The following is a 14394-nucleotide window of genomic DNA, read 5'->3' on the forward strand; positions in this document are numbered from 1 at the left end:
GGGCAGTTGCCAGTGGTGTTGCTACAGGTATGTAGTTAGAGTATGTAAAAGAGTATGCCAGAAGTCCCCGGATGGTCGACTAGTTCCGGTGGATTTTCGAAATCCAAAAATGAAATGTAGAGGATTTTGACTGTGACAAGATGATTGCGACTCTTCTGCTACACACTCAAATGTGTGCAATTTTTCTTCACAAAAAGAGTACATATTTTTAGGGCGTAGTATAAGTAGGCGAATTGAGACGCAGCATAGGCCGTTTTTTTTGTTTTTGTTTTTTTCACCAGACAAAAATTGCATGTTTACTTAGAAGAGTGAAAGCACAATGGGTTATGTGGGTTAAAGTCTTTCTTCAAATCTCCCTCTTGCTCGTTCTCTCTCCTCCATCGTCATACGCCCCCTAATGCTGATTGGCTATCACTTAGCCCACCTTTAACTGGGCACCACTCATGCAACCTAATCAGACCATGTGACAACAATACTACCTTGAGCATTTATATTTGGATACCGTTTCACATGCATTGTTTGCTTAAAAAATAATACACATTACACAGTGTGTTCTGCCCAGTATGCAGGAAAACCTGCACTAGTACTCCATATTTCATAAAGCCCTGTAGTTTTTTGCAGATCTGTGCAGATTGCGGTGCTAAGCTATAGACAGGCGAGCCGAGGAAGATGCACTGCACTCGATAGTGTCTGATCAGTAGGGAGACTACGGATAAGTCTCATCAGTGAGCGGGCGCTGAGTGCAGCTCACTGTGTTAAGATCTTGCGTCCCAATTGAATACCGAGTGCTGTGACTACTGCCAAAGACGCAGAGCTTTTCCAGAAACTGGGTCTCATTTGATCCTCTCAGCGTTATAACCACAATGTACCTCTGCCTGACTGGGAAGAGATCAGCTCAGATATGCCCTTATCACCTGATCCCACCGGTGATGGTTTAGAGAGCTTTGTGCGGTACAGTCTTGTTCTTGTTTATATAAGGTGTAATGTGTCAGCAACTGTTTCGATTGTTATGGACACCTGCTTAGGTGACAAAATCCTCAGAAGGGTGCTTGTAGAGACGGGCAATAATGACTCAGACACTATCTCTCAAAACATAGACATACATCTGCTGCAGATCATTGATCACACGCCAGAGCTGAAATCAGCAGAAATCTCACAGCCAGCTGTAAACACACACGCCCATGTCCTTTACGAAGATTCTGTTGAGAGCAGTAGCACAGCACCACCCACATTGATCCTTCATCTTTTTTCATAGGATGTCACCAGATTATGTTTTTGATACTGGTGGATCATATGTTCAGCTGGTAAATAGCAAGACTGTGCACCCTAAAGCAGCACTAACCAGCATTAGTTTAATACTACCTAATCATATTTAATAATTATTCATTGGACACTTTTTGGGGGACAAAAATAGGACAAAAATCCCTGTTTTACCCCTAAAATTATTCATGGTAATTATTGTGAAAAATAGAACATTATGTATATATAATGACATTATAACTGGCTGCATGCAATTTTATCCAGATACTTACATTGCCGCCAATCCCTGCCACCCCTATAGGCACATATAGTAAAATGAAATTCAAATAAAGTTTTAACAAAAAAGGTTTTACAAAAAGATAAACCTCACATATTTCAGCATTTAAATCATTTTTCACACAAAAAAAAAAGGTTTTATAAAAAGATAAACCTCACATATTTCAGCCTTTAAATCATTTTTATAAAAAGAATGAGTCAAAAAAAGATAAATTACTTGACATTTACATCGATGCACATTAGCTTAACTTTTATTATTAGCTAATAGTAAAATTCGGTCCGATTTTCCCGTGCCGTCTGTCATTGCTATGCGCGCTCTCCACAACTTAGTTGTGCTTAGTAGCTAATAGATTTCCACCACCGAAAAACGCTTGCTGTAGCTCTGCTACAAGATTTATTTACGGAGAAGAGAAAAACACCCGTAGTGTTTGGGTGCACGTGCATTCTTGCATTCTTCATTGACTGAGCTTTCAATGTTTACGGAAAGGATGAAGCTGATTTGTTTGTTTTTGTCACATGAACTGCGGTGCGTTTGCTGCATTATGAAAAGTTGAGGTGTTTTCATCTCGCTGCGCCTAAACAAATGAGTGCGTCACTTCAATTATGAGCACACTTGCCGCGCGCCCACATGAAATAATGAACTTGAGAGTGCAAAAGACACGATATGTGAACGGCCCCTTGACGAGCTACCTCCAATCGTGCGACGTGTTGGAGACCCCAGTAAAAGATACGCAGCAAGAAGAAACACTAGCGTTTCACGCTTGTTCGCATACTGCTGTTTTGGCGTGCAGTATTCTGATTTGCTTATTTCCTATTTACTTGTTTGGTGGAGGCAATCCAGAATTACTGTTGGTGAAATTATAATCAGACAAATATTTTATATAATGGCAAAATATTTGCCTCTGCCGCTTTCCTCTTCAGAGAACCTGTTGCTATCCACCGATCCATGTTGTGGTTCTAACGGCACTGAACTTGAACGTCACGGCCGAGCACCACTAGCCTATTTTAGTAATCACACAATAACCTGACAATTTAATTAAAATTTTATATCAATATAGGCATACATATTATTTTTACTTTTTATGTTTTTTATGGGGATTCCTGGTAAAATGAAGGTAAAAAATATTATTTTATATTTTAATTTGCCTTTCCACGGACCACCTGCAGTACCCTCACGGACCACTAATGGTCCGCGGACCACAGTTTGGGAACCACTGCTCTAAGTGATGTCACACGATTTTTAGGCCAAAACGTTTTTTGTCACATACAGGAAACATCTCCTCACTATCCGCTAGATGCCTGTCCCCTGAACAAACTGTAAAAAAAAAAACGCGGTCTCTGCAGACACCCCAGGCTCCACAAACGACAACAAAAACAAACTGGGCTAACCCGCACCACAAAACATAACAAACTGTTCCAGCCAATAACCGACAAGAAGGATTTGGGGGTGGGGTTTAGGATGAGGAGGAGGGAGAGTCGAGCTAGCATCTGTTTTGTTTGACAATACTTCGAACGTCAACAAGAAGTGACTCTGTCACTCAACATCGCTTAGAGCACCTTTAATGGGTTTGTAGTGTACTTAGTATGAAATTTTGGTATAGGTTTATTTCACTAGGGCCAATAACTGTCGTTTTAACAAGAAAAGGAACATTTGACAAGGATTGAAGGATTATAATAAGACAGCTTTATGGATAATTGTGATTATGATGACTGAATGCCATTACCTAACGATTTCTTAGAATTGCAATTCAGTAAATTACACTTCCTGTCATTACTGTAAATTCCAAACTGTGTGTGTGTTTTTGTTTGTGTGTGTGTGTGTGTGTGTGTGTGTGTGTGTGTGTGCGTGCGTGCGTGCGTGCGTGCGTGCGTGCGTGCGTGCGTGTGTGTGTGTGTGTGTTTTTGTACAAAAGAAAAAGTGCACAGATGCCATTGTTATTCACTTAAGATTTTCCCTTCTGGCATAGCTCTGAAATCTTGTTTAAACTGGGCAAGTACAAAACACTTGACATGTTTGACAGAGGACTGATTAAAAATATTGTATGGCTTTATAAGACTTGAAGTGTAGTGCAAGAGTCTTCTTAACTGCTTTAATGGTGCTTTTTTGTCATTTTTGGGGTTATGAGTATCCTCTAAATAAAGCCTACAGAGTATAAAGGACCTCTCACACAGGGGCCACATGAGTGCAAATCATTAGCATGTTTACTCGTAGACTTCGGAGGTGCTGGATGTGCTCAGCTGAAACTGATTACAGAGGCAGTGAGGGCGAAACTGAAACATGGGATACGCAGCATAAGAGAGGAAAAACAGGAAGTTAGGGAAAGAATATTGCAACGAGACCCAGGGTAAATTTCATTGAACTATACAACGTCCATTATCCCACAATCAATACACTATCACTGAGTAGGAGTCATCTCCCCAGCCGGATATACATAACCCTCTCAATCTGTTACACATTCTGACTGGAGCTGCTGTGTCTTCAGTCTGTAGTGGCACTCCTAGACTCCAAATAAAAAGCCCCTGAGTCTGGCCTATTAGATGATTTAGCTGTTTTCCAGGTCATCCAGTCAGACACCCGGTTCTGGATGGTTCAAAATCAAACTTGGGATTTCAAAAACAGAGTGATCAAAGATGGGGAAATAAAGGAGAAAAGCAAGCAACAGACCAGTAGCATCAGCACCAACACAAATAAAAACTTTTTTCTTTTGAGTTTTGTTGTGCGTGTATAAAAAGCCTGCATGATTTGTCTTTTTTTATCAGTTTTATATTCAAAGAAAACTATAAGTAATATTGATAAAGTATGAAAACAATATCAAGCATCCTGACCAGCTTGATACAGCAACATTTGCTCAACCAAATGAGATTAGGCGGGACTATCTGTTTGTCGGACCAATCAGGGGGAGTGTCCAGGGAAACCTAAGGTTTCAGTCAGGGGTCCTTTTCAAACAGTTTTACAACAAAAGCTGAACATCAATAAAGACATCTTAATGTTTTGTCCCCTCAGGACTTTCTGACAGATCTGATGATGTCTGAGGTGGATCGTTGCGGAGACAATGAGCATCTCATATTCCGTGAGAACACACTGGCCACTAAAGCTATAGAGGAGTACCTGAAACTAGTGGGACAGAAGTACCTTCAGGACGCTTTAGGTAAAAACACTGACTTTGTGTACATGTCTCTGTGAAATGTGTATTTAATTGTCGTTGAAATCAAAGCAGTCCGATGCTTTCCTCACAATTCCTGCAGGGATTTTAAACCATCAAATATGCTTGGGAGAATCAAGAATCAATAATTTACTGCTTTTTTGTGTAGTCTGTGTTTTTGAAGTTCTGTTCAATTATTTAAAATATCAAGTGGAATATGAGCACACAATCGAGTGCGGAGGGAAACTTTAGGCTCGGTTTCCCTCAAAAGCGCTTGTTTGATGCTGAGAAACTACTTTTAAAAGTTAAGTCAGTGAGAAAGTGTCGAAGCATACATCAAGAGCATAGTTTCAACCATTACTTGTTTTTGCAGACATCCCAAACTGCATGAATTCATTTCGGGGTGTTGGTTGATTGGTTCACTTACCGAAACAGGCCAATCATGATGCTCTCTGTCTTACATGCGCTTCATGAGGCACACACGCAAGGTATCTCGCTCTCTCCCTCTCTGCCGTGCGCGTGCTACGCGGTTTGGAGCACAGTCTGTTCGTGCTCGCATGCGCGCTCTTGCTCGCTCGCTCGCTCGCTCTAGATTCCGGGAGATTTGAACTAATTTGCGGGCATCAGGGAGCCGCTATCAATATGCTATATGAACTTACGGGAGACTTGGGATGTCTGTTTTTGAGCATTATGAAATTAAAGAAGCAATAGGTGATCTGGGAAATGCTAACTTTAGCCTGCTAGCATTGAAAGCATACGATCCCACCCTCCCTGCAAATCGCCGTCCAAAGCCACGCCTCCATCTAAAAACACATGAACGTGCACAGACCAGAACCCAGGCGATTTCTTCAAGTACATTATTTTAAACCGCTTTAATAGTGCTAATTTCGAATGATAAAGTTTTGTTACTTTAGCATTAGCTGTAACGTTTAACCAGCAGCACAGTACTGCAGCAGGCTGCACGCTGTCTGTGTTAAATGAGGTTCTCTTTCATCATCTCGTGTTCGAGATCCACCTATGGGAAGGGCATCCGTACCTGACCTCTGCAGAAGCATCCAATTGCACCAAGTCTGGCTAGACAGACAGAAGCGCGCAGCCAATGCCAGGTGAGGCCACACCCCCTCACCTAAGGGCATATAACATCTGGGCGCGCTGCTATTCCTCAGTTGACATTCGCTTCTCGCGATCTCTGCATCTCACAGCTCGGTTGGATTTTTACACTGCTCACCTCGTGTCTTCAGGAGGACATATCGACCAGATCAGCCTCCGCCGGACGTGACAGTTGTTTATTTTTCAACTACTGCTGCTTTGCATTCGGAGCCGCCCACGCTCTCGCTATTTTCACCGTTTCTCCTCACGGCTGCCCGCCACGGATTTCTCCGTTTTCTTCGCTGGTATGTCACTGTCTAAGCCTGCAGCCTCTCCAGGGGATAGCATGTCACGGGCCTGCCCGGCCGCGTGTGGTGCCCTCATCGCAGCTAAGGATCTTCATCAGCTTTGCGTGGTCTGTTTGGGTCTTAAGCACGCTCGGGAAGCCCTTGAAAACCCGGAGAATTGCAGTTTCTGCCTCTTGCTGCCTAGGAAGCTGCTAAAACGCCGTCTTAAGGTGGCAGTGACACAGTGCACCGGGCTCAGCCCTTCTGACTCGGACGGGGGACACGGTGATGACGACGCGCTACCGGGGGCCTCCCGGGGCGCAACGTCTCTCGTCTGGGCTGACCAGCCCAATCCCGCCTTCCCCGAGGAGGACATCTTCGGGGACAACCTCACTCTCGTCCACGACCTGCCCGGTTCTGGCGAAGAGGAGGATGCGGCCATTCTTGGGGTTTCAGAGGACGAGGAGGCCATCCCGCCCTCTGGTGTTCCCCAGGCTACGGCCCACGCGGTTCTGCCTCAAGCCATCCTCCTGGAAGTGTGTGAGCGAGCGGCCGCTCGTCTCAACATCGAATGGCCGGCACCGCAGAGCGCCACCGACCAGGAGAGGGATATTTATGATGGGAAAGTGCTGGGACCCCCTCCCGGCCCGAGGAAACAACTCTTCCCCATCCTCCCGGCGTGCGCGAAGCACATGAGAAATTATTGGAGCGACCCGCTCGACTTCAAACACGGTCTCACGGGACTCGAGGTTAAGGACATGGCGGCGCACGGTATGGGCGAACCTCCCACCGTCGAACCTTCCATCGCCAGGCACCTTAACCCCGCTCAGGGCGGGCTGCTCGCTCCCCCCAAGCCGGTCTTGCCCAACAAGATGGACCGTTTTGCTGCCTCCGTTCACCAGGCAGCTTATAAGTCCTCGGCCGTGGCTGTCAGGGCCCTTAACGTTTCTTCGCTCCTCTCCGCCTACCAGGCGGAGATCCTTGAAGAGTTAGGGCAACAATTGGAAAAGGGAAATCCTTCTGAAACCCTGTGGAAGGAGATCCTAACGGTGAACGACCTCGTCCTCCGTAACGCTCGGCAGGCCGTCCAAGCTTGCGGGCGCTCCATGGCGCTTTCCGTGGTCGGAGAGCGCGCGCTCTGGCTGAACCTGTCGGGACTCCCTGACAGTGAGAAACGGCGCATCGCGGGCGCGCCGGTGGAGCCCGGCCGGGCTCTCTTCGGCCCCGCCGTCGCACTGATGCAACAACGGTGTGACGATAAGAAAAAGGAGGATGAGGCCTTCAAACTTTGCCTTCCTAGGAAGTCAGTCCCACGCCAGGCGCCCCCTGTGCGTTTGCCTAACCCACCGGCCACGGGACGACAGTTTCATCAGGGCAGAGAAAAGCCCCGCAACAAACCACCCCCTCGGCAACATAACCCAGCACCTACACACAAGCACTGGGGTAAGCCCGCTCCCGCCGCGGCCGCGGCCGGGAGACCTGCGAATTCCAACCCCACCGACTCGAAACGCAAGCGGCCTGCCTGATGTTCAGCCGATGGGGGCTTCGAGTCCATGTTCACGGGCCGCAAGCCCTTCGGACTCCCCTCCTCTTCTAGGACCCCCGTCCAAAAAACCCAGGGGGTCCCGCGGATGGGTCAGCTCTCCGTGTGTAAACGAGACTGCCCAGCTCGTGTGTTCGAGAGATGTGTGTTTTCCCCCCACGTTCAGGGGGCCCTTTGTAAGGGAAAGTTTAAGCTCAGTGACACCACACTGCCCACACTCTGTTCCCCTCACTCTCTCAATAAAGGCTTCGGCCCCAGTGTTTGCCCAACACAAAACACACAAAACACAAAAAAATACGAATCAAATGAATTCGTTTCGGCGGGAAAACCTCTCTCCGCAGAGAGAATTCATCTCACTGCAGAGAGAGGAAATCCCTCCGAACCCCTGCATGTCGCCTCTAGTGTACCCACTAGATGGCGCCATTGCATCACAAATAAACCTGTCGGTCTCACACAGCTCCGCTCTGGCCCGAGCGGGAGCTCTCGCGAGTCACGAAGCGGCTTGGCGAACCGTTTCAGCTCCCGAGTGGGTGATGCGTACAGTAATGCAGGGTTACAGATTGCAATTCGCAGTAAAACCCCCGCATTTCAACGGCATTCTCTTTTCTCACACGGAAGAGAACGCCTCTCACATTCTGAAAGAGGAAATTTCATCTCTCTTAAACAAGGGAGCGATTCAGGTGGTACCTCCCAATCTGATGAACCAGGGTTTTTATTCCCGTTATTTTCTGGTCCCGAAAAAAGGCGGCTCTCTCCGCCCTATCTTGGACCTTCGAGTGTTGAACAAACATTTGAGGAAATACAATTTCAGAATGCTGACACAAGGCGCACTCGCCCGTGCCATAAAACAGAACGACTGGTTCACATCAGTCGATCTGAAAGATGCTTTCTTTCACATAAGCATCTATCCTCCGCACAGGAAGTTTCTTCGTTTCGCCTACCAGGGCATATGTTACGAATTCACAGTTCTTCCGTTTGGACTCAGTTTGAGTCCCCGGTCTTTCTGTCTGTGCGCGGAGGCGGGCTTAGCACCTCTGAGAATATCAGGTCTGAGAATCCTGACTTATATAGACGATTGGCTCATCATAGCCGAATCAAAGGAGAAGGTGTTGCAGGACACCGACCGTGTGCTCGCGCACATCACATCGCTCGGGTTTCAAGTGAATGTGAGCAAGAGCAATTTCACGCCCAGTCAGAATGTCATTTTCTTGGGCTTGGAGTTGAATTCGGTCTCCATGCGAGCGCGCCTCTCTCAAGAGCGCGTTCGCTCTCTGATGAACTGTCTGACGCAGTTCAGAGAAGGGGCGAAAGTGCAATATCGCACATGTCTCAGGCTACAGGGTCTCATGGCTTCATCCACCCAAGTTGTGCCATTGGGACTTCTGAGGATGAGGGCGTTCATGAAATGGGTCTTGTCACTACATTTCAGCCCGATTCGCGACCTTTGCCGCTCGGTAACAGTGACACGCGCCTGCTCGGCGACCTTGCGCCACTGGGAGAGCGAGAACTTTTACGCACGGGGAACCCCTCTGGGGGCGGTTACGATGCGGAAAGTTGTGACGACAGATGCGTCCTTGACAGGCTGGGGTGCCACCCAGGAGGGCAGAACGGTGAACGGTCTGTGGCCAAACAGACTACGTTCAGCGCACATAAACTATTTAGAGCTTTTAACCATTTGGAAAGCTCTGAATCATTTTCTGCCTCGCCTGCAGGGACATCACGTTCTAGTACGGTGCGACAATACCACGGCTGTGGCTTATATCAACCGTCAGGGCGGCATGCGCTCGTCGAAACTCCACGCTCTAGCTTACAAGCTTTTGGTGTGGAGCAGACGGGTTTTCCTGTCGTTACGCGCAACTCACGTTCCGGGCATTCTGAACAGAGGTGCGGATCTGCTATCAAGGGGAAACCCAATCTACGGAGATTGGCGTCTTCACCCTCAGATAGTGGAAATGCTATGGATGAGATTCGGACGGGCGAGCGTAGATCTATTCGCCTCGCGCGAAAACTACCATTGTCCTATGTTCTTCTCTCTAAGGGACATGGACGCGCCCCTCGGGGTAGACGCACTGGCCCACCCATGGCCCAGAGTGCTCCTGTATGCTTTTCCTCCCCTGTGCCTGATAATTCCCTCATTGGCCAGGGTGAGAGAGCAGGGCCTGTCTCTCATTCTGATAGCACCCAGGTGGCCCAAGGCACCATGGCTGGCGGAGATAATTCCTCTGTTATACGCCGAGCCGTGGCGCCTTCCCGTTCGCACGGATCTATTGTCCCAAGCCAACGGGGAGATTTACCACCCCCACCCGGACAGGGTGGCTCTCTGGGCCTGGCCCGTGAGAGGACGAACCTGAACGCACTTGGGCTTTCGCCGCGTGTGGTCGCCACTATTCAGAATGCCAGGGCCGTCTCTACACGGTCCTTATATGGCTGTAAGTGGCACGTGTTCGAAGGGTGGTGCGATGGGCGCGGTCTCACATCTTATCAGTGCTCAGTTCCTGATATTTTGTGTTTCCTTCAGGACCTCATGGAAAAAGGGAGGTCTTTTTCCACCATTAAGGTCTATTTGGCTGCGATTTCAGCCTGTCATGTGGGTTTTGAGGGCTCTACTGTCGGGCAGCACCCTCTAATCCGCAGATTCATGAAGGGTGCACGCCGCTCGTTGCCAGTCATCAGGAGAACTGTTCCGGAATGGGACCTCTCCATGGTGCTGGAAGCACTGTCTCAACATCCTTTTGAGCCCCTGGGGAGTATTTCCCTTAAGCTGCTGTCCTTCAAGACAGCTTTGCTCTTGGCCTTGGCATCTGCCAAACGTGTCAGTGAGCTACATGCACTCTCGGTTCACCCCTCGTGCACTAAGTTCTCCCTCAGTGGAGATAAGGTTTCCCTTAAGCCTAACCCGGCCTTCATGCCGAAGTGCTTCCCTGCGTTCACTTCGGAGGTGTTGGAGCTGTCCGCTTTTCACCCTCCACCTTTTACCTCTCTGGAGGATCAGAGGCTGAATGCTCTGTGTCCAGTCCGTGCTTTACAGGCTTATATGACCAGGACCAGCGCTTTCCGGAAGAGCGACCAGCTCTTTGTTTCATGGGCCCCTCCGCACAGAGGGAGTCCCATATCGAAGCAACGCCTCTCACATTGGGTTGTGGGCGCTATAACTATGGCTTATGAAGCAAAGGGAGTGCAGCCCCCAAGGGGCATCAGAGCTCATTCCACAAGGGGCTTAGCCGCCTCTTGGGCTTTGTTTAGGGGAGTGTCACTGCAGGACATCTGCTCCGCTGCCAGTTGGGCTTCTCCTCATACCTTTGTGCGTTACTACCGGCTGGATGTCACCAGAACCTCGGTAGCACATTCGGTTTTAGGGGTTGGGTCTTCTTAGCTCTTCCCTGTACCCTGTTGAAACCAATAAGAGTGAATGGCCCGGCTGGTCATGTTCATTCTTGCCACCAAACATTTACTTCCCGTTATGGGTTTAGTTTATGTGCCTTGGTGGGTTGGGGGTACTTTCATGTATGTGTCTCATGCATGCTTCATGTCCTGCGTGTCCACAGCAGTCGGTGTGGCGTCACCTTTGCAGGTTCATGATTAATGGACGTGTCAGGCACCGCCTCCCCGGGGTGACCGTCTTTCTCTGGCTTTCAGAACCTCACTGTGAGTGTATTGGGCAATCGGGGAGCTGTCCATGTCTCTCCCATAGGTGGATCTCGAACACGAGATGATGAAAGAGAACAATAGGTTACTATCGTAACCCCGGTTCTCTGAAACATCGAGTGGAGAGATCCACCAGCTTTGCCCCGCTTGCTGCACGAGAAGCGAATATACTTACTGAGGAATAGCAGCGCGCCCAGATGTTATATGCCCTTAGGTGAGGGGGTGTGGCCTCACCTGGCATTGGCTGCGCGCTTCTGTCTGTCTAGCCAGACTTGGTGCAATTGGATGCTTCTGCAGAGGTCAGGTACGGATGCCCTTCCCATAGGTGGATCTCTCCACTCGATGTTTCAGAGAACCGGGGTTACGATAGTAACCTATTGTTTTCCGCATTGTTTACTTTCTTTGTCCCAGGTGAGTTCATCAAAGCTCTGTATGAGTCAGACGAGAACTGTGAGGTGGATTCGTCTAAGTGCTCCTCCAGCGACCTGCATGAGCACCAGAGCAACCTCAAGATGTGCTGTGAGCTGGCTTTCTGCAAGATCATCAACTCTTACTGGTAATGAGATCAAATTCGCCTCTCATATCAGCGTCTGGTCACAGCTCATAATGGGAATTTTTTTTCTTTTCTATTGGAAACATGCTTCATTTAATGGTTTAAAATGGGTAGTTCCAATATTGAATACTGATTGGTCAATATGGAGTTCTAATTATGCCTAAATACATAACAACATTGTGTACACCACCATATACATATATAAAAGTAGGTTTAATTTATTCACAAACATAAAGGTGTTCATATAAATATGACCACTTTTCAAGATATGTAATAAGAAAATGATATATATAATATTTTTTATTAAGGGTATTTAAATTGTATATATATATATATATATATATATATATATATATATATATTAGTGCTGTCAAATCGATTAATCGTGATTATGTGTGTGTGTAGTATACAAATATAAACACACACATGTATATATTTTATATATATATATATATATATATATATATATATATATATATATACAGTATATATATATATATATATAATATAAACAAACTTTTATTTTAACATATTTGACAGCACTAATATATATTGAATGCAATGTAAATCACTTTGAATAATAAGCATACCAAATAGATTAATATAAATGCTGAATAAAAACATGCAAGAATTTTTAGACTTATGATGGGTTATCATCTGCTATCGTCGAGGCAGATTCTGAATAAGGAATTTTGTCATTTCTCCAAAAGGCCCATGATGCCTGGCATGGTAAGACTAAAAAGAAGTGAGAGGCCTCCATCTGTCCTCGTAGAGACTGTGCTATTCCTCAATCATCACCTACGTTTCTGCAAAACCATGCTGAGGAATGAAATTAGTCCCTCTTGCAACGGCCCGGTGTATGATATTCCATCAGGGGAATGTAATTTTCCTGCCTTTGAGGATTATCTTAGACTGAATCTTGACAGATTATGTCTAACTGTGCTACAGTTTTGTCATACCGCCATCTTTTATGTTGTGCAGTCTTAAAAAGAGCCAACTTAAACAGCAGATTGTGGTGAGCTAGAGGCCGCAGCAGGGGACGTCCTTACGGCGATGATGTGAAAATTGAAGGAGGGTGTAACGGTTAAAGGGGGGTAGCAGTGAAAGTGTTGTGGGAGAAGATGTCGTCCCATGTTGTTAACGCTTAATTAAATGCACACAGTGACTGTGATCCAATGTGGGAATGTAGAACTGTGTGGGAGTTTTGTTGTTTTTGGGCCTGTTTGTTACTAAACAGTTCCTTAGCAGTGCTAGACTCATATAAGTCATCAATTATTCACCCTCATGTTTTTCCAAACCTGTATACTGGTATTTTTAGCTGTGGTCACTATGAACTGTGGAAGACAGTTATATGACAGTTATATTACAGGCTATATGTTGGAATCACATGAGGGTGAATAATTAATGACAAAATTTACATTTTTGGGTGAACTATCCATTTAATAATTTTTAAACAGACTTTTTGTTTTCTAATCAAATCACTTGTCTTCTCACTCCAGCGTGTTTCCTCGGGAGCTCAAAGAAGTGTTTGCGTCCTGGAGGCATGAATGCAGTAGCCGAGGACGGCCAGACATCAGCGAACGCCTGATCAGCGCGTCTCTCTTCTTGCGTTTCCTGTGTCCTGCTATCATGTCCCCCTCACTCTTCAGCCTCATGCAGGAATATCCCGATGACCGCACCGCCCGCACACTCACGCTCATTGCCAAAGTGACGCAAAACCTTGCAAACTTCACCAAGTGAGTGAATTTGTGCATGCAACTCAAAGATATAACTGTTTTCTTCTTCTTTTTTTTACCAAACTGGGGTTCGTGAGGGAACTGTGAGTTGATGAAAAACTAAAAATCATACACATATAAAATGAACATAAATTAGTTTTTTTTTTTTAAGATAAAAACCAAGGTTCTACAGTATATGGAACCTTTTCTTCTAAGAGTGTCATAACAAAAGCTATATCATATGACATGATACTGAAATGACAATGAAATCGATGTTGATCATGAGTTTTAATGGATCATACTCTGGACTATGGTTAAATCAGTATAATAATGAGCAATATTATTCCTGCGGTTGCAATTAGTTATGTGAACATACTGATAAAGTGTTTCAAATGGTACATTTGAATCAGGCAACTCAAACTGTACTTTGTTTTTTTGCCATAGGTTTGGCAGTAAGGAGGAGTACATGTCCTTCATGAATCAGTTCTTGGAGCATGAATGGACCAACATGCAGCGCTTCCTGCTGGAGATCTCCAACCCAGAGACCATCTCAAACACAGCAGGCTTCGAGGGTTATGTTGACCTGGGCCGTGAACTCTCCACTCTCCATTCTCTTCTGTCAGAAGCGGTCTCACAGCTCGACCAGGTGAACACTTGTGTTTGTAAAAATATCATTTTTCATGGGAAAATATGTATAACTGTCAGTTTTCTCACAGTAAATCACATAAATCATTGAAAAAGCAATTATGAATATCTTTATCATTGTGATTTGAGATCAGAAAATAGAATCTGATGAATTACAAAGAGCTCAGTTTAGTTTATCTAAAGAGAACAGATTTTCATTTAAGATAAAATACAGACAGTACTGGCTCTAAAATCTGAT

General features: G+C 46.1%; 1 protein-coding gene across 8 annotated transcripts in view; it reads left to right on the forward strand.

Annotated features, from left to right (window-relative positions):
• dab2ipa (DAB2 interacting protein a) overlaps positions 1-14394 on the forward strand; it is a 128370-nt gene that overhangs the window by 101233 nt on the left and 12743 nt on the right. For all 8 annotated transcript variants that reach the window (XM_077223859.1, XM_077223860.1, XM_077223864.1 and 5 more), the window contains 4 exons: positions 4541-4685; positions 11655-11799; positions 13296-13532; positions 13956-14157. In XM_077223859.1, the coding sequence (XP_077079974.1) occupies positions 4541-4685; positions 11655-11799; positions 13296-13532; positions 13956-14157 (729 nt within the window). The remainder of the gene's footprint in view (positions 1-4540; positions 4686-11654; positions 11800-13295; positions 13533-13955; positions 14158-14394) is intronic.

This window comes from Siphateles boraxobius, unplaced genomic scaffold, assembly GCF_051911475.1.
Source record: "Siphateles boraxobius isolate OS27281-9 unplaced genomic scaffold, OSU_SipBor_1 9, whole genome shotgun sequence".
In the NCBI taxonomy this organism is placed as follows: Eukaryota; Metazoa; Chordata; class Actinopteri; order Cypriniformes; family Leuciscidae; genus Siphateles; species Siphateles boraxobius.